Source organism: Hemitrygon akajei, chromosome 15, assembly GCF_048418815.1.
Source record: "Hemitrygon akajei chromosome 15, sHemAka1.3, whole genome shotgun sequence".
NCBI lineage: Eukaryota > Metazoa > Chordata > Chondrichthyes > Myliobatiformes > Dasyatidae > Hemitrygon > Hemitrygon akajei.
Genome location: NC_133138.1, coordinates 72,839,385 through 72,860,940, shown reverse-complemented (window position 1 = coordinate 72,860,940; position 21,556 = coordinate 72,839,385). Strand labels below are relative to the sequence as shown.

The 21,556-nt window shown below is 39.4% G+C and overlaps 1 protein-coding gene across 2 annotated transcripts in view; it reads right to left on the bottom strand.

The window, feature by feature from the left end:
- Positions 1-1,058: 1,058 nt before the first annotated feature.
- LOC140739445 (lateral signaling target protein 2 homolog) overlaps positions 1,059-21,556 on the bottom strand; it is a 44,758-nt gene continuing 24,260 nt past the window's right edge. The window contains exons 3-13 of one of the 2 annotated variants that reach the window (XM_073067748.1): positions 20,139-20,276; positions 19,183-19,385; positions 16,707-16,796; positions 15,263-15,352; positions 14,751-14,852; positions 11,735-12,523; positions 10,523-10,674; positions 5,819-5,938; positions 5,184-5,285; positions 4,727-4,830; positions 1,059-2,744 (exon numbers count right to left, since the gene is read on the bottom strand). In XM_073067748.1, coding sequence (XP_072923849.1) covers positions 2,613-2,744; positions 4,727-4,830; positions 5,184-5,285; positions 5,819-5,938; positions 10,523-10,674; positions 11,735-12,523; positions 14,751-14,852; positions 15,263-15,352; positions 16,707-16,796; positions 19,183-19,385; positions 20,139-20,276 — 2,022 coding nt within the window. In that variant the 3' untranslated portion in view covers positions 1,059-2,612. The remainder of the gene's footprint in view (positions 2,745-4,726; positions 4,831-5,183; positions 5,286-5,818; positions 5,939-10,522; positions 10,675-11,734; positions 12,524-14,750; positions 14,853-15,262; positions 15,353-16,706; positions 16,797-19,182; positions 19,386-20,138; positions 20,277-21,556) is intronic. The other variant, XM_073067749.1, reaches the window with a different exon arrangement.

Here is a 21,556-nt window from a genome sequence, read left to right as displayed (position 1 = left end):
AGTTGGATTCCTGCTCCAGATCCAACTGTGCCGCAGCAACATCTCACTGGCAGGCTCACCTGAGAGGTCAGTGCTGGGGGCTTGTAGTTGCCAACTACTAGTTATGCACAAAATGTTTCTTAGAACAAAAAAAGCAAACACTTCCAAATGCAAGCAAACTTTAAGTCAGTTATAATTACTGTCAAAACCAAGTATTAAATTATGCTATAATCCTTCCCTGTTTTTGAATAATTGTGCAACAGTTGTAATTCTCCAATTCTTCAGCTTTATTTCTGAAAAATTGTATAGAGTCAGCCTCTTTGCCGTCTCTACTTGGCTTCTCACATTAACCCAACACCTGCACTATTTTAAGAGTTCTGTGCGACTTCTTAAAATCTCATCTGGTATTCCAGCAGATTCATTCACTGCAATTTGGGCAAAGACCTTTTGCTTGCTAACTTCTGTTGCAAAGCATTCAATTAGTACTTCAGTCATGCCTTTTGTCTCCAGCCAATAGTCCTTTGTAAGCCCAATTGTCTCCTAACAGCAGTATATTTCAATTTCACTTTTACGTTAGCCATTAATCTATACTTGGACGGAATGTTTATCCCTCATTGCTGACTTTTGTCAAAGTACCCTTCTTACCCCGATAAATTCTAGAGTCTCTTTTGCAACCAGTGAGCAGAGGCAGTGATTGGCTTCCATTTCCCCCAAATAGACAGCACCACAACAACATCTTTGAAACCCAATATTCACTATTGCAAACAGGCGACCTTAGAACCCCGACCCCAGCCTCTGAGTTCAATGAAATTAGCCTCCAAGTGTCTTTCATCTAGATTCAACTTGTCCATGTCAGACAATATAAACTTGATCACAAGTCTGGCAGTGCACCCTTATTGTGCTGCCAATCCATTTGATCCATAGGATTTTTGTACAAACATTCCCACAGATATTTTGGCAAAATACTATAAATGAAATGAAGCTTAAAAGATCTTTTAAGTATGATAATGCAAGTCAATAAACAAACTGATTAATAACCTTGGAAAAGAAAAAGACGCCCAGTGGTCCTTTTTTTTTTTAAACTTTATTCGAAAATCTGAAATAATTAAATTATAAAAAGATGGAATCATGAGAAATGGAATCAGAATTCAATACATGTACAAGGCAAAATGTCATATACATTTTCCCTGTGATTATGCTGATGATTATATTACTGTAGTGATAAGTTTTACCTATAGACCACAGCAAAAGACATTCCATCTTTTGTTAGGCATTAGTAATGGATAGACTTTTAAAGTACTGGCTACTTTGACTCAGGAATGCCACCATAAAATTTACTTTTTAAACATAATTAACTGAGGGAAGAATTTCAGTAAATCCAAGTGAGCTCAAGTCCCTGAATATTGTACTCAAAGAGCAACTGGTGGGCTGACACACAATGGTAAAACTGATCGTCTTTAAAGAGATCAAGATACAACCTTGGTGACAATTCTATATTAGGCTTAGTTTCCAGAGAAAAGAAATATTACCCATTCAAGATAATCCAAAATAGAAATTATTGGACAAGTTGAAGATCTAAATATTGAAGGATGAAGAGATGGGCAGACACAATATAATATTTACAGGGTGATTTTTAAACAAAGTCTCCCATCTCTGCAAACAGAATTAGACTTGCAAATAAAGTCATTTATTGCATACATTCAGAAATAGAAAATATATCCTCTCGAGAGCATTTCCCATTACCCAGTTAACCTGAAGTTATAAAACTATCCCCCTACTGCAGTTTCAAATGGGATCAGTGTAAATGTTTTGAGGTATTTAGCAGCATATTTGAGTAATATTTCAGAAGTGCATTAACCACAGAAACATCACTAGGGGCTGGAAATGACAAAGGTAGATCATGGATAGGGTATTCATTTTTAAAAAAATCAGTGCATTATATCAGAACTGGCATTTTAAGTTCAGTTTCCATCTGAAGGCAAAACATTCTTAAAAAGGTTTGAAAACCCATCTTCATATACATCTTTATTTTAATACAGTTCAAGAACCAAATACGTATATTGCTTCAAACTTTACATAGAATGACATGAGAAACTTAAAATGGGGAAATTAATGTATTCTGCTTGGATCCATGGAAAAACCACAACCCACAATTGCAATAATGTCCTGTTGTCTGGATAGATCACTATAAGCCTATCAGAAATAACGTTGTAACAAAGGATAATGCTTGGCCTCAGGAAGGTTTGATGCTCCTCTCCCCAGCTGCTTTTTAATGCTGATACGTTAGGGATTTATGTTAATTAAGGCTTAAGCAAATTATACTGCTGTAAACAGTCGAATTTAGATTCTCTGATGACCTGCTTCCTTAAAACCACAAAATAATTTCCTATTCTCTTTGCCCAGTGGAGAAGGCACCGTTGATACTTTTAAGTTACTCCAGGTAGAAAGTGCTCATGTCAGCAGTTATTTATAGATCTGTACGACAATCAAAAACATTGATTTGTATAACAAAATTGGTCCTGGGAAATTAGATTACTTGTGGGAAAGTTGATAATGTTGTGACGCTGGAACCAAATTGCTGAAGGTTTATTCCAGAGCTTTTCCCTTAGCAAATCTACCAGTTTGACAGCAGGCTAACACGCAGATGTGTTGGAGTAACAGGAAGTGAGATGAAACATGTAACAGTGTGAACATACACGGACTGGCTTCATCTGTCCATACCAAGGCAAAGGAGCTGTCCGGGAGGAACAGCGGGAGCAGAAGATCTGTAAAAAAAAAACAAACAAACAAACCAGAAAGTGAAGGCTGAGCTTTTCCTGAGCGTAAAGCATGACAATAGGTTCACTCTTCCCTTTCTAAATATCCGAGCACACAAATTAAAACTAATTCATGAATGAGAAGTATTATTTTAGCAGTAACTTACGTCTCTAACACTAGGGTGGCACTGGGTAAGTTATGAGTCACAACATTAAAGATCATGCACTTGTAGCCAAGTGCCATGCAATGGAAGATCTTGCAGAGGGCATTGACAGGAGAAACAAAAATTCTAGGGTAGTATTTTATTTATTTAGATACTGTGCAGAACCGTCCCTTTGGGTCTCCGAGCCTCACTGCCTAGCAATGCCCCAATTTAACCCTAGCCTAATCACAGGACAATTTACAATGACCAACTAATCTTTGGACTGTGGGAGGAAACCCGAGTACCTGGAGGAAACCCAGGGTCACTGGGAGAATGCCCCTTAGACTCCTTAGAGGCAGTGGCAGGAATTGAACCCCTGGTCACTGGCACTGTAAAATGTGTTGAGCTAACCACTATGTTACTGTGCCACCCCACAATGCACCCCAGATCTACTTCTGTGCCTCCAGTCACCAATGCAACTATGTGAAATAGATCAGGCTGCAAACAGCAACCAGGGCTCAGATGATGGAAGCACCTCTTCAGAACCATTCAAAGTATATCTTAAGCTCCTGAGTTATAGAAACAGCAACACACTTTAAAACACACTTAACAGGAAAATTTTAAAATGGAGAATGGAGGAGGGGAAAAGCCACTTCACAAAGCCTGTTATGAAGATCAGCAATCCAACTGATATGAACACAGCTTTGATAGATATGCCAGCTGTGGTCACCTGTAATCTGAAGGGCAGCGTACAAAAGTGCCTCTGGCCTGTCTGGTCAGGTTTACCAGAATGTTTCTGGAGGTTAGCTACAGGGATAGTCTGAAGGGTCTTGGAGCAAAGGAGATTTCCCTCACTGCTTCGGTGACTTGCTTCATCCTGATCTCCGGTGTACCCGCACAGACATTGTATGTGAGGAGTCCCTCAAGCTGCATTGTTTCAATGACCTGACCACTGGAAATAGCCCCTCATCTGTGAGTGGGTTGTGGGAAGGGAGAGTTATTGTGGAAAGAACATTAGGATTTATGCAGGATTACTGCTTGATTGGTGTGGATTTGGTAGGCTAAAGAGCCTACTTGACCAGTCCAACTACAATTCTAAGGCTGAGAGGAGCACAAGTTGAGGTAATAGTTTTATGCCAATGGGTCCATCTTCAGTAATCAGATTTCCAAAGTTATTATGTTATTATTCCTAAGATTTTCCACTCATTCTTCTTGCCTGCCTGGACCTACTATTCCACCCTCAGACAAAGAGGGCTGTAGAGGCTGACCTCCCAGTACTAGAGCATAATCCCACAAGCAGCAAACAGCTGGTGAAGGCATGTCCCAGGTCACCTCTGACAAATCACCAGCCATCAAAGGGTTTTGAATATCTCAGACTTCATTTTTAAAAAAACTATTCAAGTAGATTCACATTAGTTAAAATTAAATTTAACAGCAAAAATACAAATAATCAAAAAGATTAAAGTAAAATTTTTTAAAATGCTTGCTTTTTACCCATAGGGGTTTGCAGAATCATTTAAATGTATGTGGTCACTTGTAAGCCAGTCCTCTATATTGTAGTGGAGGAGCAAAAGATCAGATTATTTCACATCCAATCTTCAGGACATTCCATGTTCTAGCATATATTTGGGAAATCAGATATTTTGTACATGGATTGGCTTTGAGTCAGCAGTTCCCCTGACATCATCAGCTCAATATTTCGGGATATGCTGAGGTTGTGAAATTACACAGCATAAAAAGGTGGATGTGCAACACTGGCTGAAGTTAAAATCCACAATAGAACTATTTGTTAGTCTTCCCTGCATCCAAAACCTGTCATGTGATCCTAATCCTATGTCAATAACGTACCTTGCCACAGTTTCTGCAGTGATGCCGTCTCCTGAGAATTGTAAATGGTGCTTTACAAGACATGCATTGATTGCAGGCAGAATCAGCAATCCACTCTGGAGGTACTGAATGGAAAGAAACAATTATTTCCAGGAACACTCCAAATGAACCACTTCACCTGCCTTAGGATTTGAGACCGAAACCACAAGTACAAACAGCATTGCTAAACTGTATCATTCACCAGGAAGTGAAATGCATCTGTCAGTGAATGATTTTAGATGTGTAAAGACTTTATTGAATGTTCGTATTTCTCCATACAGTGTTCCCAATACTTAGGCAATCAATTACGCTAACAAAGGTATTGGCAAATTTAATTTTCATCCAATAATCAATAGGCAAATATCAGAACAATTTAACCACCATTGAACTGCAAATGGTTATTGGTAACTTTACTCTGCAAGATGCCTGTTTACTATACCTTCTGGTTTAGTGATGCTTAAATTGGAAGTTCTGGATGAACAGGGTTCCTGACACAGTGCACAATCTTCCAAGGAGGGTTCTGCATTAACACGCTCCTCCTCTGCAAAAGATAAAAATCACAATTGTATTATTCCAAAGGATTTAGATTAAGCCAATAACATCTGTATTTCTTTCACTGAATTACTGCACAAAATATTCTGGGATTTTACAAAATATTTTGCAGGTGGAACAGAGGTTTCTATGTGGTTGCTTCCCCTATAAACCTGCTCAGGTTTTGTATTGGTTTCAATAATTTACCCACATATACAGTAGGGAAGATGGAGATAGGCCAGGACTTCACCTTTCTAGCCTGCCTTCATTTGGCAGCTTCAGGCCTCCCCATCTTGATATCTCTAGCCAGAAGGTCGGGCACGTTTTTGAAGTTTTCACTCTCCAACAGTGTATGGTTTGACGCAAGAATTGAATGCATTTCAAACGATGTGCAGCCTGTGGCTTCAATGGTTTCCCAGCAGTCAACCCTTAGACTGAAGCTGTAAAGTGCCAGTGGTTTGCAAGCACCTTTCCAATCATTCTGTAAGATTCCAATCAGTGTGAAGTTGCAACTCGAGGCAAAAAAAATAAATAATCAAATACCTTTTTCCTCTTCCATGTTGTCCTCATTCCTTTCTGGTGTTGATGTCACAATCTCAAAGACAGTTTTTAGAATCCGTCGAAGGTCTCCTGCAAAGTTGGTTTGTAGTTGGTCTGCTACTCCTGTTCCAAAAGGAATGATAACTCTTAAGTGAATGTTAGAAGGACTCTGAGCCAAACTAATATTTTTGTTATGTCTGCACTGTTAAAAGGTTCTTCAGTTATTTTTAATTCTTCATTCAGGACCTTAACTACCATCTATGTGAATATAACACCATAGACTTCTAGTTCAAATCTCTTTCAAATCTCTTATTATCTTTCCTTTCAGTTAGTCCTGACGAAGGATCTTGACCCGAAACATCGACAGTGCTTCTTCCTATATAGATGCTGCCTGGCCTGCTGTGTTCCACCAGCATTTTGTGTGTGTTGCTTGAATCTCCAGTATCTGCAGATTTCCTGGTGTGGACTTCTAGTTCTAGTGTGTTATATACCCCACACCTCCCGAGTTTCTCATGCCTTTTATTATTTTTTTTAATATGTAAGGTGGAAGCTCTGCAATGGCGTACATACAAATTGATAAGTCACAACTTACCTATTGTAACTTCAGTCTGCCATTGCCAGCTACATTGTGATATTGCTCAGCACTGATGAACTCTGGAATGGGTATTTCTGCTCAAATATCTGTCATTTATAAATGATTTTAGTACAAATTCTAACCACAACCTACCATTTTGACTAAATATCCATTATCTCAACATTGATTTCATTTCTAGCTAGAATAATCTGGAAAGTGACTTTACTGGAGACTTCTGGGATTTTTCTGTATATCAATATCCACCAACATTCTCATCCATCAAATAGCAGGTGGTTTATTGGGATTGACTAAACCTTCAGATCCACAATCTAAGTGAAAAAATTAACTTAAGGAATATTAATTCTGGAAAACACATCCTTCAGTACCTGCGTTTCATGCACCCAAATGTTTGTTTAAATCATACCATCTATCACTTTCAATTAAAATCATAGGAGATTTGTCAGATCCCTGCTGAATTCACTTTACCCTCAATTTGTTTGATATTCTCCAGGTGTCTATTGCATACATAATAACAGTGAAAATTGTAATTAGAAGATATATTCTGTTAGCAAAACATGCTGGCCTCTGTCTATATGACAGATCATCGATGGCAGCACCGTACAATGCAGTTCAGAGCTGATGCTCCAATATGCCTCACTAATCATCCTGAATTTCGCAGTGTTATACATGCACAAAACTCTGGGCGGCTGCTCACCTCTACTCCCTCATTTCGTTTCAGTTGTGCAGCAGCCATTTACGGATCCATTCTGTGGCTGCCGTGGAGGAAACTCCTTTAAGGCACGATGCCTTCACAGCAATTTGTGTAGCCATGCATGGCAAATGGGAGCTTTCAATGCTGACCATCAGGAACCACAGATCCTGCTGCAGTGAATTCACTGTCTACAATTACCTTTATTGGCTAACTGCAAGAGATTTTCTTCTTTGCAGGGATCCAGCTGGATATTAATTCTATGTGCTGTATGTTTACTGCACTCAACAAAATAGGGAAATCCAATCTCCAGGCATCTAATCAAATGACAAGTGAATAACCCCCTTTCCTATTTCATCTCAGTTTTTATTTATTTTATTTCAGATCTTCATTTCTCTAAAGCTGTTCCAACCTTTCCAAATTCTGAATGTGGTTTTGCTGGGCATTTCCAACATTTTCTGCCCCCACCCCCAAAGTTCACTGAACTGCAATTCCACTTAACTTTTTGCAAGTCTCTGCCATCTAAACAATTTATTTTCTTTGTATGTTTTTCCTTAACAGTATAAATACTGATGCAAAGTTGGTATTCAGCTTGAATGTACTGTACATATTTTTAACAATACCCAACGTCACCACTACCTACCTCTGAGGTGCCAATTGCATCATATTAGAGAAAAGAGATGGGCTGGAGCAAAGTGTTTATATTAACATCAAGTTTTATGATTCTTACAACCCATCGTTTCTTTTTGACACTGTAGGATGTCTCTCCTAGTTAACAAAATTTCCATTTGTTTTCACCTTGTAGGCATTTCCTTTAGATTTACACATGTTACCCTTTACTTCTTGTCATCGATGACTTTGCTTTACAATTAGAATCTTTTTCTTGAGTTTAAACTAATTTCATATCATAGTAAATGTTTCTTTCAATTCCTTCAACTTTTCTATTATGATTTAATCAATTAACAAAAATGTTTGATTTGTAAGTGTTTCAATGCATCAGCAACTAGAAACAAAATCTCCTTCCTCTTTCCAACACACACCAAGTTTAATCATATTATGATTATATTGGATAAACGTTCATTCACACAACTCCTTTTTTCCTTAACATAACAAAATCAGTAACGGTTTCTACTTCTAATATTTTAGTGATCTGTTTCTGCAAAAACCCAAAAAGCACAAAATCTAGCCCATTCAAACTAACCACATTTCATGAGCATGTCTGCTTACCCCAACTTACAATGAAGTTAAAAATCTCTAGAATGACATGAATTTAATGAATGTTTAATTTCTATGTTCTGCTATAACTTTCACCAAAGTACATCTCCATTACTTGCTTTTCCTCACATGAGATTGGATCATACATCATCACTATTGCTACTTTTTTCATGCAACCATTTCCCCCTTTCCCACATCTACTTACCAGCTTTAACCATTTTATAGCTGCATCATAGCTTCCAAATTATTTTCAAAATTCATTCAATTTGTTCTTTCTACTCAACACGTGCTATGTCCAAATAAGCGTTCTACCCTTCTGCCTTTCTACATTTCATTCATTTTCTCCTCTAGTTTACATTCTTTAGTTTTCAATTACTATAGTGCCCAAGGCACATCCCCTTCCATTTCACCATTTTAAGGTCCTTGTTAACCATTTCTTGTGGATAACCATTCTTACCTCACTTTGATAAAGCCAAAAATTTTAATTTCGTGTAGTTTTAAGTGGTATCTGTTGCATATTCAAAGGCAGATAACAGAAGGAAAATCTATAATGCTTCGTACCAACATTTACAGCATCCATTCTCATAGGGTTGTTTTACATCAACATCTCAATAGCACTGCATATTATTGCAGTACACTAAACATTTTCCAAGCTAATGATTGACTATTTAACTCAATTGCAATTAAAAATAAACCAAATATTGTATTTGCATTGCCTTGGCAAATGGGTAAAACAAGTATTAATTTGCCATCCTTAATTGTCCTGAGGGAATTAATTAAACTGAAAGTCAAAAGATAGATCAAACAGAGGATGTACAATTCAAGTGTGACAGCCTCTGGCTTATTTTAATGTTAGCCCATGAGTAACCAGATTTACTGAATTCTTTATGTCTTGTTGGGATTGAAAGACCCCTACCAGCACAGCTCCACTAGCATAAGTGAAGCACAGTCTCTTCTCCTAGTTTCACCACACAATCAGATTTAGAATCTCTGCTCGTCACCCTCACCAGGAGGTCATAGGGCAACTTCCTCAGTTTTCTATTAACACGTCTGCAGAAATATGGCCAGATTCAGCAGGGCATTGTCATTAAAGCAGGGGTTCCCAACTTGGGATCTGCGAACCCCTTGCTTAACGGTATTGGTTCATGGTATTAAAAAGGTTGCGAGCCCCCTGCTCTGGAGGAATGCTGCCAACTGGCACTTTCTAGGCTGCAGGAGTACGTGTTGAGGCATGCACTCAGGCTCGGTGTAGCCACTGCAGGGCTCAGTAATGGAGGACAGTATAGGGTTCTTGTGCTGTTGGATGGGTGGAGGCTGGGTTGGGTGTGGAAGCCTGCCAACTATGTAGGGGTCCAGATTGGTTTTACGGAATGTAGTAGAACACTACATAATGCATTAACTATGCAGGTAAAAATAAGAGGCATTGCATGATAAAAAAAAAATACTTTACAAGAATAAATTATGTATGAAGTTTATTTTGATGAAAATATTTTTGTAAAAAAAAAAAAATCAGACTCACCACATAGTCGTCACTGCTAAGGAAGCTCAGCAGCATCGCTACTTCCTCAGGAGGTTGAAGAAATTTGGCATGTCCCTCATTGACTCATTTATTTATTTTAAATTAGAAAGAACTCTATCTGGATGTATTATAGCTTGGTATGGCAACTGCTCTGCATATGACCGCTAAAAACTGCAGAGTTGTGGAGACAGCTAAGCACATCACCCAAAGCAGCCTCCTGGTTTCTCTATCATTCTCACTGCCTCATTAAAGCAACCAGTATGATCAAAGAGCGCTCTAACCCCAGGCATTCTTTCATTGAGCAGGAAATGCAAAAGCATGAACCACTAGGCTCAAGAACAGCTTCTACCCCGTTGTTATGAGACTATTGAATGGCTCCCTAGTAAAAGTAATATGGACTTTTGACCTCAGGGTTTGTCTAATGAACTTGTACGTTGTCTACCTGTAGATGTCACACTTCCTTTTTCTGCATTGCTATTGTTCACCTTGTTCTACCTCAATGCACCAAGAAATAAATTGATCTTTATGAACACTATGCAAGACAAGCTTTTCACTGTCCCTCAGCGCATGTGACAATAATAAACCAATTCCATTTCCTCTGTGCAGTAAGCATTATTGCTAATGTCACACTCAGAGCAAAAGCCTTTACATTGTCCCAAACCAAGCAGTGAGGCCTTATGAGCAACATACCTGAGATACAAACAAAGAGCCGATGAAGCATGTCACTGCTGTTCTGGTACCGTGATCTTATTTCCTCTCTTAGCAAGGTCTTCATAGCTTGTACTGCTTCCCTTTCCATTTCCCAATCCACAACATGAGGCTCATCTTGTCCTTCAGGCAATCTGTCGTAAAAAGCACGCTCATGGTTAATACAGTGACTGCTGCTAAACCGCCTTGCAGAATTTATTCCACGTTTTGTTAAAGGACAAACTAGATCTGGTACAAATAACCGCTGTGGATACAGAAAGTTGCACATACAGAATTCACCAACCAAAATTAAGATAATAACGTTTTCTATCATTGAATCTGTGGGAATAAAAGTAAACAGATTAACAAAAGTACTTTGTTTCCACTTGAATTTCTTGATGCATGGATGAAATCTGCAACATGGATTTTGTGGGAACACAATCCCCATTCCAAAAAACAGGGATCACCAGTATTCTTTTCAGTGGCGTCGCTTGTGAATTTCTCATCTTTTGTTTTAAAAGAAAGTATTCGATAGTCTTAACTAACCAGCATTTGACTTCTGTCTCAATAACAAAAATAATGCTCGGCCCAGGGTAGATATTATTCATTCTGCAATAATTGGCAGTCTCATCCAAGAAACTGGAAAATTCTTGCAGATTTTATTTGACGGTGCAGAAAAATATGCAAATGATTGCCCCCCAAACTACTCCTGTGGGTTACTTGCATGGATTGCAAAAGATCATCTGACCGGAACTTGAATACTTTAGTTGCTTTGCAGGGGTTCCCAATCTGGGATCCACAGACCCCTTGGTTAATGGTAGGGGTTCATAGCATAAAAAAGTTTGGGAGCCCCTGCTTTACAGGATTGGTAGGAAAACTACAGGAAATGTACTCAACATAGCTTGTAAATTGAAACAAAAGGTTAACACTGATTAGATCTGAAATCTGGTTTGCAGCTTATTACTGAAACAACTATGTAGTACAACAAATGATTTTGCCAGTTAAATTCATAAGTACATTCTAGACAAAACTAAGGTATACTTTGACTGAAGTTTCTTTACTGCAGCTGAATGGTCAGGCTATACAACAAAACTTCAGGTGCTCATTACAAAATAAAACATGACAAACTAAAAAACTGTTTGAGCTGTCCACAGTTCCCTTTCCATCCCAGAATTAGCAACTTCAAGAATAATGTCCCAAATCTAACCATCTCACCTGCTGTTACTCATACATGGCTGTTCAGGCACCAGAGTATTTGAGATGCTTCTGGTAAAATTGCTCCGTTCTGGACTTGCTCCAAGAAACGAAGCTGCCCCCAGTTTGTGATTTTCAGTGTGGTCATCTGGACAATCAGCATTTAAGAAATGAGCAACATGATCTTGTTTGGAAGGTGTTAGTACATGGCAGTCACCTGGAGAATTAGGAGCTTGAATTGTAGTCATTGTGGATGTACCTACCATCTCACAACCATCAAGGAACTTTGGATGGTCAGTTTCTGAATGAAGGTTTTTAGTTGCAACGCAACAGAACTGCACGCTATTGGAATCAGACAGGCTATCACTGGAAGTAGATGACGATGACATGGAGTGATTTGTGAACTTCTGATTCTGTGCCTCCTCCTCTGTGTTAACATTCACAATCCATCTGAACTCCTGTCCCCACATTTCATAACCTCTGTCAAGTATAAAGTTAGAACCTTCCAACAGATGTTGTATTTCATGTGGAGCTTGCTCGACCGAATTAGATGCATGCAAGGTAGACTGGTTGCAATATGGCTCATTACGTGCTGGGTGGTTAAGTTCCTCTGCACCAGGCTGAATAGGTGAAACACCACTAGCATGCATTGGTTCATCAAGCATTTCATGAGGTGATACGTTGTTTTGGAGAGGAGATGAAAGATTTGGAAACATCATATGGGGATTGAAGAGATCCTCAGATTCTACAGCACACAAGCTCTTCTCCAACATAGACAGTTCTTCATCTGTGAGGACATAAAGCAAGTCCCTGGGGGAAAAAGTGTAGAATCTTGAGTTAACATGGTGGCTTTACAGAAAATTACAGTATGTTCACGTATTTGAAATTAAGAAAATTGCAACCACGCCCTCCCCCCACCATCATGGAAGCAGTGCCTTAAGACTGCAGTGTCGGTCATCATACCACCTGGGTGATGCCCTCTTCTCATTGTTACCAATGGAGGGGTGATACTATAGCCTAAAACACACATTCAATGTTTTAAAAACTGCTTCTTTCCCTCTGCCAGATTTCTGTCTGATCCATGAAGACCACCTTGTTATTCTTTTCTCTTGCGTTATTTTAGTAATTTACAGTAATTTGTTTTTGCATTGAATCGCTGCCACAAAACATTTCCCATCATACAAATCAGTGATAATAAATCTGGTTTTATTTATAAAATGTTACATGACTTAAGTCCAATCATTTTTAAATGAATTTGTTGTTCATTTCCGTGCCTTGTGGCGTATCGGGTGGCATTTTTGTTATTTCCGTAGAATTTGACTGTTGATTTACGAGGGCAAGTTGCTAGCTCAACACTCAACCCTGCACTGATGGGAAGTGTGCAAGGAGCCGGCCAGAGTCAAACTCGCAAAGTCCAGTGCTAATGCCACCACACCACCGGCTGGCTTTTTGTGAGTTTGTTACTTATTGCTATTTATTTATATCTGCACTTACAGTTTGGTTACAGTTTATAGTTCCTGATGTTTACAGCTACTGTTCTATAGATTTGCTAAGTATGCCCGCAGAAAAAAGAACCTCGGGGTTGTGTGTGGTGACATGTCTGTACTCCGATAATAAATTTTACTCTGAATTTTATTTACAGGGTGCACACCGAGGCAGGCATTACCTGCTGTTGGCATATGCCTGAAGTTTACTAGTTGAAGTGGTAGGAGCTGTCTGTGACAAAACTTTGTCACAAACACATTCCTAGCTCCTTGTTGACTCAAGCTTAGTGAGGAATGAAAACAGTTCAAGCGTCTTTGCACACAAAGGGCTAAAGCCTATATGTAAAAAAAAACTATGGGAAGGAAAAATTATTATCAGGCAAATCTTACAAATGAAATGACTGGTCTTATATTGTGAATGTATTTACAAAATTTTAGATATTTATATCTAACTCAGGTAGATAAAAACCTATCCCTCATGTTTTATGTTAAATTTACATTTCCTTCCCTCTCCCCCACATCTCTAATAGAGAAACTCAATTAAATCTAAATCCTCGTCAGTTACAATATTCGTACATTGCAAGCCATTTTCATCTCAAAATCTGTTGGAGGAGAAAAATGGTTCAGAAATAGCTTATGATTGGTCTTGGACAATTATAAATTCATACACTTCACAGCTAATAGATAACAGAAAAAAGATATTGAAACAAAATGAACTATGATTACGCATGAACTATGCAAGTACGGAGTTTCTTCTAGGCAACTTTAATCAAGAAAATGGTGCAACTCTAGATTTTGACCATTTCAAGTCGGTTTTTGTTTGGAAAACAATATTAAATACAAGGTGTTTCTTCATTTTGGGTTGACCGGGTTGAGAATGACTGGCTTTCACACTAATTCTATAGGCAGCTCCCCATCACAAGGGGAAAGTGAATCTGCAGAGACTGCACAGCAAATCAAGAGATTGCAAAATGGCCCAAACACTTGAGCAGTGATTGTGATTGACAGAATTTCACACAAGGTTAAGACAATTGAATGAAATAGGCTTAATCACTTTGATTTACGAGTACATTTATCACTATCTCTGTAATGTGATGCGTGACAGATGCCTTCCAACGAGCTTCCAAATCTCAGTTCCCTATGTGGCTCACTGGCGATACCCTTCTTTAGCGACCTCCCCATTCTGCAGAAAGATGCCAACCCTTCCCCATTGCAAGTTGATCTTCTCCCACAACTCCAATCAATTAGCCTGTCTTTTTCCCCACCAGACTCCCAGCCCTCCTCACAGATCCATTCTCCACCATGGCCACTTGGCATGTTTGTTGACCCAACTCCAAGCCCGAACCTACCACAATGATAGGTCACCCTATCAAATTAGTACCATGTGCCACATTTTGAATTATTAAAATATGTAGTGCACTTTCAATGTTGCCTGGGAACTTGCATATTACTGAAGTTTGACAAGTGGGGAAACCAGATATACTAATACAAATTGTCATTAACACATGCAACGATAAAGTGCACTTAATGTGCTAACAGTTATAAACCTTTACCTTATTTTTTGCAAGAGGGCGTAGAATGGTTTAAAAAGCTTGGACATGTCATTTGGCTGCTGTTCTAGGTTCAGAGGTCCTTCTGGGTAGATCATCAGCCCACTGGAAAAATAAATATTGCTCTGAATACTGTTAAACTGTTTGGACCAGTTGGCACCACTTTGATTTCACCAAACTAGCAAATGCTTTAAAAGCATCAAGTCGTCATCACTGGTCAGTATTGGAAAACACTATAGCATTATTGTTGCATCAATTTTAACAGAGTCAAGACATCTGTGGCAGAGTAAAACATGCAGAAATGGCTTTATAAATCATTTTACTAATATTGGCCACAGTTATATTTCTGGATATTTTTAACTTCTCAAAAAATTAAATGCTAGCTAGGAAGTAGTAGATACTCAACTAGCCAGTAACACACCCTCTTCATATTAGCCTCCATTTACAGAAACCAACCACCGCCAGCCCTCTATAAAACACCAACAGCTCCAGCAATTCACGTCAGACTTTCTTACCAAATGATAGCAAGCCGGGGGATGGTGAACATCAGAACAGGTTCTAAGCCATCAATCATCTCTTGTGTCAAGTAACCCAGTTTCAGTGCCCTGTAATTGGGGAGGGGTGGGGTGGGAACAAGGGAAGGCAATGCGGTAAACATCAAATTACCTCTAAAAGCAATGTAGTCAATGTTTATGATTACTTGAGTCAGAGTTGCTGATCCAATGAAATGATCAATATAAATGACAGAATCAAGTCTTACTCAAAGCATGTAAAACTGCTGGAGGAACTCAGCAAGTCAAGCAGCATCTATGGAGGGGAATAAACAGCTGATGTTTCAGGCTGTGATCCTTCAGAACTGGAAGGCAAGGGGGAAAGAACACAAAAGGTGGTGGTGGGGGGGAGAAGGGGAAGTGTACAAGCTGGCAGACGGTGGGTGAGACTAGGGTCAGGGGGAAGGGAGGACAGAGTGAGAAACTGGGAGGGGATAAGTGTAAGAGGTAAAGGGCTGAAGAAAGAATCTAATTAGAGAGGACAGGGAACCACAGAGAAACGGATCTAGAGAGCAGTGCTGAGCAGGTGAGGAGAGGGAGGGTAAACGGAATGAGGAATGGAAAAAGAGGGAGGGAGGAAGAAGAGATTGCCAGAAGTTAGAGACATTTAATATACATGCCATTAGATTGGAGGCTATCTAAATGGAATTCCTCCAACTTGAACATCACCACACCAAAACAAAAGACTGGAGGACACCCCAAACCTCTGCTAACTTCCTCTTTAATATCATGGGGTATTTCAGTTGGTCTGGCAATTTTCTCCTTAGCATTTCACTTGTCATTATATTAGGCTGTTCGCTCAGCATTCAGTGCTCCATTCAGTACGTATGGAGTTTGCATGTTTTCCCTGTGACCATGTGGGTTTTCCCTGGGTGCTCCTGGTTCCTCACACAATCCAAAGACGTGCAGGTTTCTCAGCTAACCTGGCCTCAGAGTGTGAGTACCAGAATCTGAAGGGAAGTCAATAGGTTGTAAGGAGATTAGCACTAGTGGGTGGTTGATGTTCAGTGAACATACTGAGACTAAAGACTTGTTTCTACATCTATCGCTATGACTATGGTTTATCCCAGTCAATTCCCCCCCCCCCCCCCCAACTCTTCCTTGAATTTAAGATCTTTATTATACACATTGCCACATGGAAAACTGTATTCATTAAGAAGCAGAACAGAATGGTCAATTCAAATCCAACATTTTATTGTGCCTTCTCCTTTAGTGTAAGGACACAGAAAGCATCTTGTTTTTGACCCTCAGCAAACTCCACACTCAGGAGGTCAGGTAGTCTGGTAATGGAAAGTGTTCTACCCCGACATGAGGCAGGACAGTCTGGATAAAGTACAAAGTATTTAAGCCGTAGGCAATTAAAGGAATGAATACAAAGGGAACATGAACGTTTAGTGGAGATACTGACCTATCTATAGTTTCACAGAACAGGACAATAATCTGTTGCTGGTTGAAGAGCTCCTCGGCAGACTTGATGGGGACCACTGCAGATACATAGCTAGAAAAATGGTTATGTTGTAGAACACATTTAATTTAATCTTGACAATTGTCCTGTAGAATCCACTTTATACATCAACTTCTATTTATAAAATTCTTGCAGATGACATGATGATTGGTGGCGCGTGGTGGATTGTGTAGAAGATTGTTGTAGGTAACAGCAGAATATTAGTAGAATGCAGAGCTGGGCTGAGAAGTGGCAGGCGAAGGCCATTCCAGGAACCAAAGTGTGAAGTGATACACTTTGGAAGGTTGAAGGCAGTGTACAGGGTTAATGGCAGGATTCTTAGCAGTGTGGAGGAACAGAGGGATCTTGGGGTTCATGTCCATCAATTCCTCAAAGATGCTGCACAGATTGGTAGGATGGTTAATGTGGTGTGATATGTTGACCTTCAAAGTTAGGGGATTGAGCTCAAGAGACAAGAGGTAATATTGCAGCTCCATAAAACTCCGGTTAAACCAAACTTGGAGTATTGTTTTCAGTTCTGATTACCTCATTATAGGAAGGATGTGAAAGACTAGACACGGTGCAGAGGAGATTTATCAGGATGCTGTTTGGATTAGAGAGCATGACTTATGAAGGAAGGTTGAGTAAACTAGGGCTTTTCTCTTTGAAGCAATTGAGGGATGGGAGGTGACTAGATAGAAGTTTACAAGATAAGAGGCACAGGTAGTGTGGGCAGCAGCACCTTTTCCACAGGCAGTAATGACTAATAGGAGAGTGCATAATTTTAAGGTGACTGGAGGGAAGTATGGGGGAGGGATTTCAGAGATAGGCTTTTCTTTAGGAAAAAACAGAATGATGCATGTATGCCAGGGGTGGTGTTAGAAACAGAAACACAAGGGACTCAAGAGGCTCTTAAACAGGCACGCAACTGAAAAACAGTGGAGGATTATGTTAGAAGGAAGTGTTAGATTGATCTTGGAGTAGGTTTAAAAGGTCTGCACAACATCACAGGCCCGAGGGCTTGTACTGAGCTGCACTGTTCTACGTTCTTTACAAAGCTTTTCTTAGAAAAAAGGTTGGTGCCATGCAACAAGTTTGCAAAGTAACCAAACCATAAACCAACACAAAACATAACGACTGAGCTGCTAGTTAAGCATGTAATCGCTCTCAAAATAAAAGTTTGCCCATTACAATCAATTAATATTGCTATTCAAACCAAATAGCAACTGCTGCCTTCACACATCTTAAATATCATGTTGACACATCAAGATAACAAAAGAGCAAAAATGTACAAGGTCTTAGTTTCTATATTATTTTTCTTTAGTCTGATCTATTAACTCCAAATCAATAATGCAAGATTCCACTACCCACAAGATGTGAACTGGAACCCTGCACATTGTACACAGCCCACTAGCGTTCACAGTTCACTTGTTGGCTTATCAAATCATAGTGCCTGGATGTTAAATCTGTGAGCTCGCAACCTTTGTTAATCTTGCCTTTCCAAATAGCTGTAAGTGCCAACCATTATGGTCTGTCCAAATGTACAGACAAATTGTACAAACTGTACAAATAAATTCTTGAAAGACTTGAAGTTTTGCTAATCAGCCCAACACTGCTTTCTGCAAGCTTTTGAGTTGCATGACATTGCATCAAAGCCCATCAAACAGGGCACTTTGCAGCTTCCCATCTCCCATATCTGAAGGACTTGGAAGGAGCTCCAAAAGATGAACATTGGGGTTTCGGACAGAAGAATGCGTAAACCACTTTTGAATAGAACAGCATTTTATTTACTAATGGATAGAGTTACATTTCCTATGACTGTTCAGTTTGAGTCTTTTGAAATTGTGCAGTTGGCTTTTATCAAAGATCCTTATTTATAACTAACTGGACAAAATTTCAGCTGTATTAAATCAATTTGCACTTAATACCACTTTTCAAATTGACATCAGATTGCCTCGTGAAGATTTTGCAACTTAGTGGGCTTAAAATATACTTTAAAACCTTCAAATTAGTCAAAAAAAAGTTTGGTGCAACTTGAACTTTAGTTGTCAGTTGCTCCAAGTGCAGCTTTAAATTGTGTAGTTTCATTAGTAATGCAGTGTACTTTGAATGGCAATTTTGTTCTTGACAAGATTCACATGTAAAGCCAAGCAGGGAAACTGCATCAGGGTTACTGATCAGCCTCTCTTCGGTTAAGGATGATGGGTAATCATTGTTGCCATTGTTTTGGAAAAGTTGTTGCTACTACAAATTTACCTCTAGCACCCCTCCGATATGTGCAAATTCCTAAAGAAACAGCAACTCAAACCGTTGTTGTTCATTTTGTCATGAACTGAATCTTCAGAGTGTAGTTGAAATCAAAACTGCAGTTTCCCCAATATCTGAAGCTCTGAGCACGTGTGTCATTTATCTTGCTGAAATCAGAAAACTATCCACTTACCTGTATTCAAACTCAGCAAAGAGCCTGTCAAACCGAATGAGAGATGCTTTGATATCATCGGTATAGACCATGTGATCAGTAAAACACTGTTGCCGGAGAAGTGATCGCACTTCCTCCAGACTGCGCAGCAGGTCCTCCGCCAGAGGGCGCAACAGAAACACCTCAGATTCATGCACTTCAATGAGAGAGCCGGCCATCAAACACTGTAGATTAAAGCGATTAATCTTTTATTGTTCTCCTTTTGCAAACCAATACAGGACCTCCACTCCCTAGTGTCAACTTTGTACTCCCAAATACAAAGGCAAATGTAAATATAGATTCAGATAATGACGCTACCAATACTTTTAGACAAACACCATTGGATTGTGGAATGCAATAGGTCAGGACTAACTGGATTGCGCTGCGGAATTTTTTTTTCTGCTTTTGTTTTTGCATTGCCTTTCAGAAGTTCATGCATCACCAAACTTTACCTTTTCAAAAGTAGCAAGTTTGTTTTTTGGCTTCCAGGGCATAATAAAGTTCTATAAAGAGTTCAAGTGCAGGCCTTCTATCATTTTAAAACAGAAGAATTTGAAGTGTTTTTTCTCCCCCTCAAATTCACTGTTTCATAGATAGCATCTAGTCGACAACTGCCAAATTACATGATTACCAACCGCACCTTAGTTGCATACACTGGCACATAACAATTGTTTTTAAAACTTAGTTCAGATTCCAAAGAGCTTTCATGAATGTAGGTGACCACAATAATCAAACAAGCTATTTCTCCCAAATGAGACAGATTTAAATAGCAGGTATTTGTGATAAGCCCCAGACGACATCAAAAACTTGTCCACATGGAGAATAATCAATGTTACAACCAACATCATCTCCTTAGGAAATCAGAAGAATGCCAGGATAGATAATCAAACTGCGGCTTTAGGGTGCACAGTGCCCCCCCCCCCCTCCTCAAGGCCTACCTCAGCAGCAAACCAGAGCTGTACTCCCAGCTGATCCTGCAAAACCTCATCAGGGAACTTGACTTGGAACTCCCGATTTGGTCGCTCATTGGGGATGCATTCATCCATGATTTGATTAATTATCTGCAGCATATGATCCTGAAATTAAAATGAAAACTGATGTTCATCATCTAGATGTTGGATACCAACTTACTGAATGGGGCGAGTACTGCTTTCATTTTGGGTAACCCAGGCCCAATCTTCAATGAGTCATCCCACAAAGCAACATAATCCATATTTAGAAGATTGCTCAAAAAATACAATTTGATAATGATACACTCATTGCCAATGATACTACCAAGAAAATAGGATGGTTAAAACAAAAAGACATGTCATACTAGTCTTTTCTGGACAGGGAAATTTAGTACAAGAGTTGAAAAGTCATATTGCAGGTGGATAAAACTTTGGTTAAGCCACATTTGGACTATTATGCAGTCTGATCACTACATTACAAGAAGGTCGTGGCAGTTTGAAAGAGGTATAGACAAGGTTCACCAGGATGCTGCCTGGACTACACAGTACTCCCTACAAGATGTTGGACAAACTTGGCCCATTTTCACTGGAGTATCAGATGCTGACAGGCAACCTGACAGAAGAAAATCAAATTATGGGAGGCAAAATCAGAAACAGGTTTAATATCACTGCCATATGTTAAGTGATACGTTGGTTTTGCAGCAACAGTACATTTCAAAAACCATTAAAAACCTAAATTATGATAAGAAATACATAAATTAAATAACTGTGCGAAAAGAGAGCAAAAGCAGAAAAAGTGAGGTAGTGAATCAATATCCATTCAGAAATCTGATGGCAGTGGAGAAGAAACTGTTCCAAGCACGTTGAAGGTGTGTCTTCAGGCTCCTTGAAGGTAGCAATGAGAATAGGGCATATTCTGGGCAATTGGGGTCCTTAATGAGGGATGCCACCTTCTAGTGGCATCACTCTTTGAAGGTGTCCTCGATGCCAGTGCCCATGATGGGGCTGGCTGAATCTGGCAATTTTCTGCAGATTTTTCCCAACCCTGTGCTGTGGCCCATAAATACCAGACAGTGACTCAACCAGTTAGAAAGTTCTCCCCATGATAAATCTGTAAAAATTTGCCAGTCTTTGGTGGCATATCACTTCTCCGAAAACTCCTAATGAAATAAAGCCACTGTTCTGTCTTCTTTGTATTTGCATGAATACGTTGGGCTCAGGCATGGATAGGGTAGATCAGCAGAGCCTTTTAAGGAGTGTTAATGTCAATTACAAGGCGGCATAGCTGAAGGTGAAAGGGGGTAAATTTAAAAGGAGATTAGAGGGAGGTATTTTTAAACATTTATACACACACAAAATGGTAGGTGCCTGGAACACACTGCCTGGGGAGGCAGAGGAAACATGAT